General features: G+C 38.7%; 1 protein-coding gene across 1 annotated transcript in view; it reads right to left on the reverse strand.

Annotated features, from left to right (window-relative positions):
- The window catches only part of LOC121905492, a 344,732-nt gene that overhangs the window by 24,507 nt on the left and 306,547 nt on the right, over positions 1–13,678 (reverse strand). The window contains exons 42-50 of the mRNA XM_042423738.1: positions 5,256–5,299; positions 4,604–4,892; positions 4,187–4,230; positions 3,368–3,653; positions 2,653–2,700; positions 2,242–2,285; positions 1,593–1,881; positions 1,366–1,409; positions 691–976 (exon numbers count right to left, since the gene is read on the reverse strand). Coding sequence (XP_042279672.1) covers positions 691–976; positions 1,366–1,409; positions 1,593–1,881; positions 2,242–2,285; positions 2,653–2,700; positions 3,368–3,653; positions 4,187–4,230; positions 4,604–4,892; positions 5,256–5,299 — 1,374 coding nt within the window. The remainder of the gene's footprint in view (positions 1–690; positions 977–1,365; positions 1,410–1,592; positions 1,882–2,241; positions 2,286–2,652; positions 2,701–3,367; positions 3,654–4,186; positions 4,231–4,603; positions 4,893–5,255; positions 5,300–13,678) is intronic.

A 13,678-nucleotide genomic window follows, 5' to 3' on the forward strand; every position in this document is an offset into this window, starting at 1 on the left:
ATTGATGCACTGTATTATACTGTCAATTGTACCTAATATTTTGCCTCCCCTTAAAGTCAAACTGTAACTGGAATTCTCCTCACTTTGTTTGGAAGGAAATATGATCTACAATGATATTGCAGGTATTGTGTATCATTTTCACTTTTCCAGAAGGACAAAACTATTTTTGTATTTGTGAAATTAGCATCTGAGCTTCAGGCTCTAGGAGTGGCTGACTGACATCTGAGAGCTGCAATGTTAACTTCCCTACTGTGCTACTGACTGGAGAATGTTGTAGCCCTGATAACGATGATACAAGACTTTTTTTTCCTTTTTCAACAAGCCCACATAGCCGTGGTTATGTAACATTAGCAACTGAAGACGTTTAACATTTGGATTTAACATTTGGGATCCATTGTGCTGTTAAGTTTGTTTTCCACTCAGAAAGTGTAAGCTAGCAAGCTAGGCAAAGTAGAAGATAGCCTAGCTCTCTAGAGTTAGATTCCTACCAGATGTTACATGTCAGAGACGTGTTTATTTAATTAATGATTTGTTGCCCCCTGCCTACTACTTTACTCACACTTCACATTGGTGATTAAATGAAATTTGCACTCAAGCAGATTTACTGTACGTTTTCAAAATCAATTATTAGATGTATTCATTAGACAAACGTGATTGTGTAACATGACAGTTTTGTCTTCTTTGTTTTACCTTTGGGTCCTGAGCTGGTGTCTGATAACCTCTGAACCAGATCAGATCTGCTCATTTTCTTGAAAATCTTCTTTGTCAGATCCACAGACTGTTGACCACAGTTCTGTAACATCAGATTCACTATGTCCACTCTGTCTGTTCTGTTGATCAACATCAGTGAGATGTCTGGGAGGTCCTTCTGAGAGACAGTCAACTGCAGGACCTCTTTGAATTTCTTTAACTCCTGAAAACTCAAATCATTCAGGGTTTCCAAAAGCATCTCTTTAACAGCTGCCATTGTTGCTACCTGGAATAATCAAAACATTAATGAGACATACAGTATATTCAATTCACTAGAAAAAAAAACACTAAAATAGGTTCTCATTGCATCTCATGAATGTTAGTGTAGATGTGAGTGTTATATGTTTATCTGTGAGATCACTGTCAAAGCTGAAGAATAAACTCAGGAAAAATGTACATGTTGACATTTCCTCATCTAATCCTCAGTGTTAAAGATATGAAACATTACTGATGGATAAAATTGTAGCTTGAATACAGCTTCAGTGAAAAATATTCAGCTTAAATCATGAGTTTGTGTTGTATCAGTATTTAAAATGTTTAAGATGAGGATCATTCTCAACCTTCAACTATTGAATAAAAGCTGTGTTGTATTGAGTCAGATGTGACATTGCTCACTTTCTGGATCGGTGTAGAGAGCTGTTCATCCACATAATGTTTCTCTGAGGAGAAAAGAAATAAAAAATGACAAATGAGTGATTGGTTGAACAACCAACCAGAAAGCTTTGTTTTGCAAATTATTTACAAAATGATACTTAAACCTCAACATTGATGTAGACATTATCACTTATATGTTTCCCCTTGTCCCACAATATTGAAACATTTTTTTATCTTCCTTGTCTTACTTTTGGGTCCTGAGCTGCAGTCCGACAGCCTCTGCACCAGATCAGGGCTGTTCATGTCCTTTAAAACCTTCTTCATCATCTCCATAGACTGTTGGCCGTACTCCTGCACAATAATTAACACTATGTCCTGCATGTCTGTTATCTTCAGCAGCCTCCAATTGATGTCAAAACGTTGTCTTGTGAGCCTCAAGTGACTCCGTAGGACTTGCTTGAAGTTCTTGAGCTTCCTGATATTCAAATCAGCCAGTGTTTCCAGAAGCAGCTCTATAACAGACGTCATTGTTTCTACCTGGTAAATACAAAGAAAATGTTCATTGGCCAAATGTACAATCTCTCAGGTGGGATGATTACAGATTTTTCTGTTTATGTCTCATCAATGTGTGTGTTTTTATAAATGTGGATATATACAGTTTACATTTCCCCAGTGGTAGAGGTAACACTGATTTTTAACATTATTAGTTAACATTCTTGCTTCAGACCTCATGTGTACATGATGCAACCTGAATGTAGCTCCAGTTCTGAGAGAAACAGCTGGTCAAAATCAGGAATTTGATTTGTATCATCATTTATAATGTTGAACATGTTTTTTTCCTGCATCTGTTGAATGAAAGCTGTATCTGTAAAGTCAGACAGATGTGACATTACTCACTTTCTGGATCAGTGCAGGCCACTGTTCATCCACAGAGTGTTTCTCTGAAGAGAAGGAAATAAAACAAGACTCATGAATGCCTGGTTTACCATCAGGTGATATAATCAGACACTATCAGACTATCTTGTTTTAAATTAATTCTAATATTAAGGATTAATTGCAAAAGGAAAAGAAAATTTGCTCAATAGTAACATCTTAAAAATCAATTACCACTTTCACCTGATGAACACTTATCAACATGACGTCACCTTTGTTATTAAACTCAGTGTTAAAGCTTCACCTAAAGAGATGTAGATTAAAATAACTACAGAGCTTTAAGGAAAGGATTCAAATCTTTCATCTGTACTCCTAGTTAAAGGAATAATATTTGTAATTTTGTTATTAGTGTTTCAAATGTCTTATGGTACCTACCTCCCTCTGTGGTTTTTACACCAAACGCTTCAACTGATGATCCTGCAGCTGAAACACATTTAATGAACATTGTAATTACACAATAAAAACACTGTGTGTAACCTTTACGTGTACTTGTCCTCAGTATAATAATAAAAAGCCTTTAACAATTCACGGCTGAGAGCAATAAAGTTTGACAAAACACTTGGTCAGGGTGTTAAAATAAAATACACAGACACTGCACACGTCACATGACACAGATGGATTACATGTGTGTGGATGGAAGACAGGAGGAGGCCTTGGTTACAGAAATCACAGAGGGGATGAATGAGAATGAGTGTCCATAGTGGAGCCAAAAATGTAACACAACATATTCAAGTGAAATGATGACAACATTAGCCAAGTTCCTATCTGACCATATACAACACAAGACTGGTAATAATGAGCTCTAACATTTCCCTCTGAAGTGATCTTTGTCCTGATTTTTGTATGTACAAGTAAATTGAATTAGTACAATTAACCACTTCAATAATTAAATGAAGTACCAACTAACTTTGTTAAACTTATATTGTTTTTGTTAAGATTGTGTCAGGGAGGTGTTGAGTCAAATCTATATTTCTGCTGTCATGGTGGCGTATAAGTTGTAGCTCCATTGCTTTGTCTAATATTTTGTACCCCTGCAGATTTATTAATTATTATGAATTAATGTGACATGACAGTTATCTTCTTTATTTACCTTTGGGTCCTGAGATAGTCTCTGACAGCCTCTGCACCAGATCAGTCCTCTTCATTTCCACGAAAACCTCCCTGATCACCTCCACAGACTGTTGGCAACACGTCTTCATCATCAGATCCACTACTTCTGTCCTGTCTGCTGGCTCCATTTGGATCAATGGGACGCATGGAAGGTCCTTCTTGAAGTGAGTGAACTGCAGGAGCCACTTAAGTGTCTTTAGCTCCTGATCACTCAAATCATTCAGTGTTTCTAAAAGCAGCTCTCTCACAGCCGTCTTTGTTGCTACCTGGAAAATTCAAAGAGTATGTTCAAAGAGAAAATATGTTATTTCTCCACTGGGAATATTAAAGATTTATCTCTTTGCATCTACAGTATCAATGTCATTATTTTAGACATTTGGATGTTTTAAATAAGTTTTTCTACAAGATCACCTGAACTACTGATACATCTGGTAATTATGATTTGTCTTACTTTATATTCTTTAATACCTGTAAACTTGTTTATTTTTTTTAATTTTAATTCCAGGATGTAACTCTGGCAAACACACTGTGCTGTCAAAAACTGTAATGAGCCACCTGATCTTAACATCACATGTTCTTGATGAACTGTAAAAAAGGTGGCAGCATGAGTCAGGAACTGTTTTCTCTGTTTCATCTGCTGCATTTTGTTTAATGGTTCGAAAAATTCTCAGAATTCTGCGAGAAACTGAGTTTAGTTTCATTAATCACCACTAATGTGATGATAAATAAGATTTTAAACTTGCATCTTATTGAATTAAAGCTGTACTGCATGAGGTCAGGTTGATGTGACATTGCTCACTTTGTGGATCAGTGCAGACAAGTGTTCATCCACAGAGTATTTTTCTGAGGAGGAAGAAAAGAAATAAAAGAAAGTGATCAACATCAGGCTATATTGTTCTTTAAAATATTACAATAAAAAGGGTTCAACACAAAATAAACCTGAAGCCTCCTCAACAGTTAAAAAATATACATATAATCTATATATGATACATATAATTCATCACTGATATTCTCTCCCTGTCCCACAATATATTTTCATATTTCATATTAGCAATAAAATATATTTTGTACACCAGCTGATATTGTCTTCTTTTCTCTACATTATAACTCATATTATTCATAAATGTGAAGAAGAACAGCTTATAACATGAACTTATAAACACATGTTTTGTTCCAGTTTTATGATTTGAATATGTTTTTGTCTTTATTGTCTTACTTTTGGGTCCTGAGCTGCTGTCTGACAGCCTCTGCACCAGATCTCTCCTCTTCATCTTAATTAAAATGTCCTTGGTCTTCTTCACAGACTGTTGGCCGAAGGTCTCCACCATAAATAACGCTGTCTCCTGCATGTCTGCCATCATGAGCAGCCTCCATGGGATCTCTAAGTAGGGTTTATAGAGGTAACTTTGACTCAGGAGTAATTTCTTGAAATCCTCGAGCTCCTCGTCGCTTAAATCAGCCAGTGTTTCCAAAAGCAGCTCTATAACAGACGTCATTGTTTCTACCTGGTTAATACAAAGAAAATGTTCATTGGCCAAATGTACAATCTCTCAGGTGGGATGATTACAGATTTTTCTGTTTATGTCCCATCAATGTGTGTGTTTTTATAAATGTGGATATATACAGTTTACATTTCACCAGTGGTAGAGGTAACACTGATTTTTAACATTATTAGTTAACAACGTTCTTGCTTCAGACCTCATGTGTACATGATGCAACCTGAATGTAGCTTCAGTTCTGAGAGAACCTGCTGGTGAAAATCAGGAATTTGATTTGTATCATCATTTATAATGTTGAACATGTTTTTTTCCTGCATCTGTTGAATGAAAGCTGTATCTGTAAAGTCAGACAGATGTGACATTACTCACTCTCTGGATCAGTGCAGGCCACTGTTCATCCACAGAGTGTTTCTCTGAAGAGAAGGAAATAAAACGAGACTCATGAATGCCTGGTTTACCATCAGGTGATATAATCAGACACTATCAGACTATCTTGTTTTAAAATGTTTCTAATATTAAGGATTAATTGTAAAAGGAAAAGAAAATTTGCTCAATAGTAACATCCTAAAAATCAATTACCACTTTCACCTGATGAACACTTATCAACATGACGTCACATTTGTTATTAAACTCAGTGTTAAAGCCTCACATAATGAAATGTAGATTAAAATAACTACAGAGCTTTGAGGAAAGGATTCAAATCTGTCATCTTTACTCCTAATTAAAGGAATAATATGTGTAATTTTGTTATTAGTGTTTCAAATGTCTTATGGTACCTACCTCCCTCTGTGGTTTTTACATCAAATGCTTCAACTGATGATCCTGCAGCTGAAACACATTTAATGAACATTGTAATTACATAATAAAAACACTGTGTGTAACCTTTATGTGTACTTGTCCTCAGTATAATACTCTGACTCCCAAGTATAATAAAAAGCCTTTAACACTTCATGGCTGAGACCAATGTGGTTTGAGAAAACACTCAGTCAGGGTGTTAAAATAAAATACACAGACACTGCACACGTCACATGACACAGATGGATTACATGTGTGTGGATGGAAGACAGGAGGAGGCCTTGGTTACAGAAATCACAGAGGGGATGAATGAGAATGAGTGTCCGTAGTGGAGCCAAGTTTAAGTCAAATCGTAGCTATACAAAAATACAACACAACATATTCAAGTGAAATGATGTAGACAACATTAGCCAAGTTCCTATCTGACCATATTCAACGTAAGACTGGTAATAATGAGCTCTAACATTTCCCTCTGAAGTGATCTTTGTCTTATTATTTTGTATGTACAAGTAAATTGAATTAGTTCAATCAACCACTTCAAATATGAAATGAAGTACCAACTAACTTTGTGAAGCTCATATTGTTTTTATTGAGATTGTGTCAGGGAGGTGTTGAGTCAAATCTATATTTCTGCTGTCATGGTGGCCTATAGGGTGTTGCTCCATTGCTTTATCTAATGTTTTGTACCTCTGCAGATTTATTAATTATTATAAATTAATGTGACATGGCAGTTGTCTTATTTATCTCACCTCTGGGTTCTGTGCTGGTCTCTGACAGCCTCTGCACCAGATCAGTCCTCTTCATTTCCATGAAAACCTCCCTGATCACCTCCACAGACTGTTGGCCACATCTCTCCACCATCAGCTCCACAACTTCTGTCCTGTCTGCCAGGTCTAGTCTGCTACATATGCATGGAAGGCCCTTCTTGAAGTAAGTGAACTGCAGGAGCCACTTAAGTGTCTTTAGCTCCTGATCATTCAAATCATTCAGTGTTTCCAAAAGCAGCTCTCTCACAGCCGTCTTTGTTGCTACCTGGAAAATCCAAAGAGTAAGTTCAAAGAGAAAATATGTTATTTCTCCACTGGGAAAATAAAAGATTTATCTCTTTGCATCTACAGTATTAATGTGTTAATATGTTTTCTGCAAGATCACCTGAACTACTGATACATCTGGTAATTATGATTTGTCTTACTTTACATTCTTTAAGATCTGTAAACTTGTTTATGTTTTTTATTTTAATGCAAGACTGTAACTCTGGCAAACACACTGTGCTGTCAAAAACTGTAATGAGCCACCTGATCTTAACATCACATGTTCTTGATGAACTGTAAAAAAGGTGGCAGCATGAGTCAGGAACTGTTTTCTCTGTTTCATCTGCTGCATTTTGTTTAATGGTTCGAAAAATTCTCAGAATTCTGCGAGAAACTGAGTTTAGTTTCATTAATCACCACTAATGTGATGATAAATATGGTTTTAAACTTGCATGTTATTGAATTAAAGCTGTACTGCATGAGGTCAGGTTGATGTGACATTACTCACTTTGTGGATCAGTGCAGACAAGTGTTCATCCACAGAGTATTTTTCTGAGGAAGAAAAGAAATAAAAGTAAGTGATCAGCATCAGGCTATACTGTTCTTTATAAAATTACAATACAAGGATTTTTAAAAAATTTCACTGAAACCTCCTCAACAGTTAATATATATATATATATATATATATATATATATATATATATATATACATATATTAGGCAGCTGGATAGGTCAGTGGTTAACACTGCTGACTTCGGCGCAGGAGGTCCAACATCTAAGCTTACAAAGAAACAACTACTAGCTCAGTGTTCCAACATCTGCAAACTGCAACTGCTATCACAACTAGAGATTGATGAGGTACAACGAACATGCTACAGCAAGGGGGAGCCAGGACGACAGGTCAGAGGGGAGATATCATCATCCTCCCCACACTCTGAGATTGGGTACCAAGCCCCAACAAACCCTTACGACCTTAACACAAGGGCAACTGACCTAAGAATGACTATCATAACTAAGCTGGACACCCAGCACCCCCATAGCCGATTACCAAGGCTAAGTGACAAAGTATCCTCTGAAAGTCTGCTAGAGGATGTGAATGCAGCGCTACGTACTATCCCTACTAGGACCGTAACTGAGACCAATCAGCTGATATACACCACAGCAACAGTGATCCTAGAGATGCTTGGCTACAAGATGAACACCATGAGCCACAAAGAACATTACCCTCGATGGAGAAGGAGGCTGGAGGCCAAGATCAAGGCAACACAGAGAGAAGTTAGTCAACTCTCAGAGCTTACAGAAAGGTGTGGAGACGAAAAGGATACCCAGGAAGTACAACAAGCTGTCTATACCTGAGGCACTGGAGACTGCCAAGCAAAGGCTCACAGTTCTGGCTACCTGCCTGAAGAGATACACAGGAGAAGCAGAAGCCAGGAGAATAAATAGGATGTTCTCCACTAAACCATCCAAAGTGTACTCGCAGTGGCAAGGTAATAACATAAGAACAGATCCTCCCAGGGCTGAGACTGAACAATACTGGAAGAGCATATGGGAGAAGGAGGCATCACATATCACCAATGCTCAGTGGCTAGTGGATCTAAGAGCAGACCACAGCAATCTCCCAGAACAAGATCCAGTAACCATTACAATGGCAGACATCCAAGAACGAGTGTCAGGTATGAAGAGCTGGACAGCACCAGGCCTGGACATGATCCACACCTACTGGCTAAAGAAACTGACTGCACTCCATGAACGCCTGGCAGCACAAATGAACCAGCTGCTGATAGATGGGATGCACCCAGAGTGGTTAACCCAAGGGCGGACAGTCCTGATCATGAAGGACCCCCAGAAGGGCACGATCCCATCCAACTACCGGCCAATAACCTGCCTCTGTACAACATGGAAGCTCCTGTCAGGCATCATAGTGGCTAAGATGAATAGGCACAGGGCCCAGAAAGGAATTGGTAGTAATACCAGGGGTGCTAAGCACCAGCTACTGGTCGATAGAGCAGTCACCCAAGACTGCAAGACCAGGCAGACCAACCTGTGCACCGCCTGGATTGACTACAAGAAGGCCTATGACTCAATTCCACACACATGGATACTGGAATGCTTGGAAATGTACAATATCAACAGGACACTAAGAGCCTTCATCAAGAACTCAATGGGGCTGTGGAGAACGACTCTGGAGGCCAACTCAAAACCAATTGCACAAGTTACCATCAAGTGCGGCATATACCAAGGTGATGCACTATCCCCGCTGCTGTTCTGCATAGGCCTGAACCCCCTCAGCCAGATCATCTTAAAGAGTGGCTACGGGTACCGGTTCTGAAGTGGAACAACCATCAGTCACCTCCTCTACATAGACGACATCAAGCTGTATGCCAGGAATGAGCGAGACATTGACTCACTGATCCACCTCACCAGGATCTACAGCAATGACATCGGAATGTCATTCGCACTAGATAAGTGTGGTCGGATGGTATCGAAGAGAGCGAAGGTGATCAGGACCGAGGGGGTTGAGCTACCAGAAGGCAGCATTGCAGATGTTCAGGACAGCTACAAATACCTTGGGATCCCGCAGGCAAATGGGAACCTTGAGGAGGCCGCAAGGAAGTCAGCCACAGCCAAATACCTACACAGAGTAAGGCAGGTCCTGAAAAGTCGGCTGAATGGGAAGAACAAGATACGGGCCATCAACACGTACGCCTTGCCAGTCATCAGATACCCCGCTGGTATAATAAGCTGGCCAAAGGAGGAGATAGAGGCCACTGATATCAAGACAAGGAAGCTCCTCACAATGCATGGAGGGTTTCATCCCAAGTTCAGCACCCTGAGACTGTACACTAAGCGGAACGAGGGAGGCCGAGGACTGGTGAGCATCAGAGCCACTGTCCAAGACGAAACAACCAACATCCAGGAATACATCAGGAAGATGGCCCCCAAAGATGAACTGCTAAGTGAATACCTCAGACAGCAGAAACCCGATGATGCAGAGGAGGAGGAAGAACCATCATGGAGGGACAAGCCCCTACACGGCATGTACCACCGACAGATAGAAGAAGTGGCTGATATCAAGAAATCCTACCAGTGGCTGGAAAAGGCTGGACTGAAGGACAGCACAGAAGCACTAATCATCACAGCACAAGAACAGGCACTAAGTACAAGATCAATAGAGGCGGGGATCTACCACACCAGACAGGACCCCAGGTGCAGGCTGTGCAAAGATGCTCCTGAGACAGTTCAGCACAAAATAGAGGGTGTAAGAAGGGTGTATGGGTTGGAAGTCCAAAGGTCACAATGGAAGACACCTCCTAAGATGGTTGAGAATGACCAAGCCAAGATACTGTGGGACTTCCAGATCCAGACTGACAAGCTGGTGATGGCTAACCAACCGGACATTGTGTTGATCGACAAACAACAGAAGAAGGCAGTGGTGATAGACATAGCAATCCCAAGCAACAGCAACATCAAGAAGAAGGAACACAAGAAGATCGAAAAATACCAAGGACTGAAAGAGGAGCTAGAAAGGATGTGGGGAGTAAAGGCAACAGTGGTGCCAGTGGTAATTGGAGAACTGGGGGCTGTGACCCACAAACTGGGAGAGTGGCTCCAGCAGATTCCGGGTACAACATCTGAGGTCTCTGTCCAGAAGAGCGCAGTCCTAGGAACAGCTAAGATACTGCGCAGAACCCTCAAACTGGGGGGGTGAGAGGGAGATTTTATATATATATATATATATATATATATGTGTGTGTAGAAATAAAATATATTTTGTACACATTATGAATCATAATATTTATAATGTATGAAGAAGAACAACTTATAACATACCTATGTCTGTTTTGTTCCAGTTTTATGATTTGAATATGTTTTTGTCTTTGTTGTCTTACTTTTGGGTCCTGAGCTGCTGTCTGACAGCCTCTGCACCAGATCTCTCCTCTTCATCTCAATTAAAGCGTCCTTGGTCTTCTCCACAGACTGTTGGCCGAAGGTCGGCACCACAAAAAACACTGTGTCCTGCACATCTGCCTTCATGGGCAGCCTCCATGGGATCTCTAAGTAGGGGTTGTAGAGGTGACTTTGACTCCGGAGAACTTTCTTAAAGTTCTCAAACTCACTTTTACTCAAATCAGCCAGTGTTTCCAAAAGCAGCTCTATAACAGACATCATTGTTTCAACCTGGTAAATACAAAGAAAATGTTCATTGAACAAATGTGCAATCTCTTTATTTTATTAATTACAGATTAACTGATGTGTGTGTTTTAGAAATGTGGATGTGGTAAGATTACATCGCCCATATTACACAAGCTAATAATGGAATTAATATGTCAAATGGAACACATACTGTATACCTGTTTTTAAAGTATTTGTATGTATATTCATTTCTTAAGTAACATCAAGTCAAGTTAAGCGTCACCTTAAAACATGCTTCTGTTCATTAGCCTTTAACTGACAAATTTAATCCACCTCAAATATTTTCCCTGAAGTCTCTGTAAGTCTCTCTCATCTTTCTCTTTTTTCTCTGTTGTTTGTTTTGTCTTCCTCTCTGTGTGCTGGGAAGCACTTTGGATCAATTGTGCTGTGTGTAAAGTGCTATATAAATAAAGCTGATTTGATTTGATCAATTATAATGTTCAAGATGAAGATGATTGTCAATCTTCATCTACTAAACAAAAGCTGTGCTGTGTTAAGTCAGACTGATGTGACATTACTTACTCTCTGAATCAGGGTAGGACGCTGTTCCAAGTGTTTCTCTGAGGAGAAAATAAATATAGAAAAAATCTATTAGAAATGTATTTAACATCAGTTATAATACAAAGGGTTTCATTCCACTAACCCTCCTTAACAGTGAAATAATAACTAATGTGCAGAGCTACTTGAAGATTTTCAAACAAGGTTGAAAGGTTTTGGATATATTTGTTATTGTACTGTTTATGCCCAAACTTACAAAATATTGTACACCAGCTAATGTACTTTATCTTTACGTAATAAACTATAAAACTTCTGAGACACATGTGACTGCACTGTGTGCCAGTTTAATGTTTTTCATATGTTTTTGTCTTCTTTGTCTTACTTTTAGTTCTTGAGCTGATATCTGACAACCTCTGCACCAGATCAGTCCTGTTCATCTCCTTTAAAACCTTTTTGGTCACCTCCACACACTCTCGGCTGTTAATCTCCACCATCAGCTCCACAGTTTCCTGCATGTCTGCCACATCCAGTCGGCTCCTTGAGATGAGCGGGAAATCTTTCTCCAATTCAATGAGCGACTTGAATTTCTCAAACTCCTCAGAGCTCAAATCATTCAATATTTCAATAAGCAGCTTCTTATCCATTATTGCGTCTACCTGGAAAATGAAAAAGATAAATCATACAGTATTATGCAGGACAGGATGTGAAGTGTTTGTTTGCTCTACTACCATGAATACCATGACTGACGATTTAGACAGCGCTCTCCACCACCAACACTGAAACACCAAATAATGGAAAATCATTTGGACAAATGGTGTTCATCCCTTCAGTAGAGTTCCAGAGAATTTATGTAATAATATTTTATATGATGGATGGATGTAGATTTTCATTTAAAGAGGTCCAAGAATTGATCCTTGCAATGACATTAATGTGTATATTTATTTAATAGGATCCCTTAAATTTTCCATTAAAGGAACAGAGTTACGCTGTGACTCTAATTGATCTAGCTTTAATTTCTCCACCAACAATCTATAATGTTGTTCCAAACACTTGTAGTTTCTCCACAGCATAGCTAAAAACACTATTTCCATGTTACACTATCTCTGCCTCATAGCTCCACCAGAAGAAACATACTTTGTGATTTATTTGCACAGCAATGATTTTTTGGAAAATACTGATTATATGGATGAACAGTACATAAATGAGTTATGCAGCAGGAGTGGTTTGAGAAGTTTCTGTGATTGTTTTGATGTTTTTTTGCAGTGATTCTGGATCAATATTGGAATCCACTGTAACTTCTGTGAATCTCAATACAGCTGCTGTCATCTACAAAAGGAGCAAACTATAAACTTTTCAAAGCCAAATTTTAGGCCCACAGGAGGCGAGTAAATATTGATTTTCAGTGGGGTATTCCTGTGAGGATTTCAGAAACATTTCAAAAGCAAGAAAAGTGTAATCAAATGACATATTGGGCTTATATTCAAAGTATTGTGTTTATGAACTATATACTGTCCATTATATTCACTTAATTAGATTCTCAATTGTATTCACCCATTGAGTCTCAAAAAAGAAACAGTGATTATCTGAAAGCACAAACTACGCTATCCACACTTACATTATACTGCTTTAGATGACTAAGGATTTACTCACTTGCACTGTATCCATGACTTTCACATCCATGACAGTCTCGCTCTCCGTTCTCTTGAGGTCATCAATAAGATGTGGCTCGTTTCTCTCCAGAATTTTGTAGAAGATCTGTTTTCCTCTAACTCCACTGGATTCCAAGGGGCCACTAAGGAGTGCCCTATGATTTTATCATAATTTACTTGATTTATAACATCACGTTCAAGGAGTTCTTCCAAAATTGGTGCAACATTGGTCACTCTCCGGATTAGCTCGACTCAATGTTTATCCACAAAAAGCTCTGAGTAGAGAAATAAACATGATACAAAGTTGACAGATTTAAGATATTATGAAGCTATAATCAGCGTATATCAGAACACAGAAGAAGAATGTTTCATATGAAGTGTAGCAAACTAAAATGCATACAATGTTAATTTGAAATGATGGATTTTAAAAACCTTTGATCGAGATGACCTGTTCAAAATATCCTTCCACGGTTCAATTATTCGTTGTCAGATTCTGGTTTTACGTTTAGCTTGTTGTAGACAATCTGAACTCAGTGAGTAACATTTAGTGAGATCCCTGTGTACATAATAACTGTGCACTTACCTTCCTCCATCTTATTTTTATTAGTTGCTGCCGCTGAGG

This window comes from Thunnus maccoyii, chromosome 10 (genome assembly GCF_910596095.1).
Source record: "Thunnus maccoyii chromosome 10, fThuMac1.1, whole genome shotgun sequence".
In the NCBI taxonomy this organism is placed as follows: Eukaryota; Metazoa; Chordata; class Actinopteri; order Scombriformes; family Scombridae; genus Thunnus; species Thunnus maccoyii.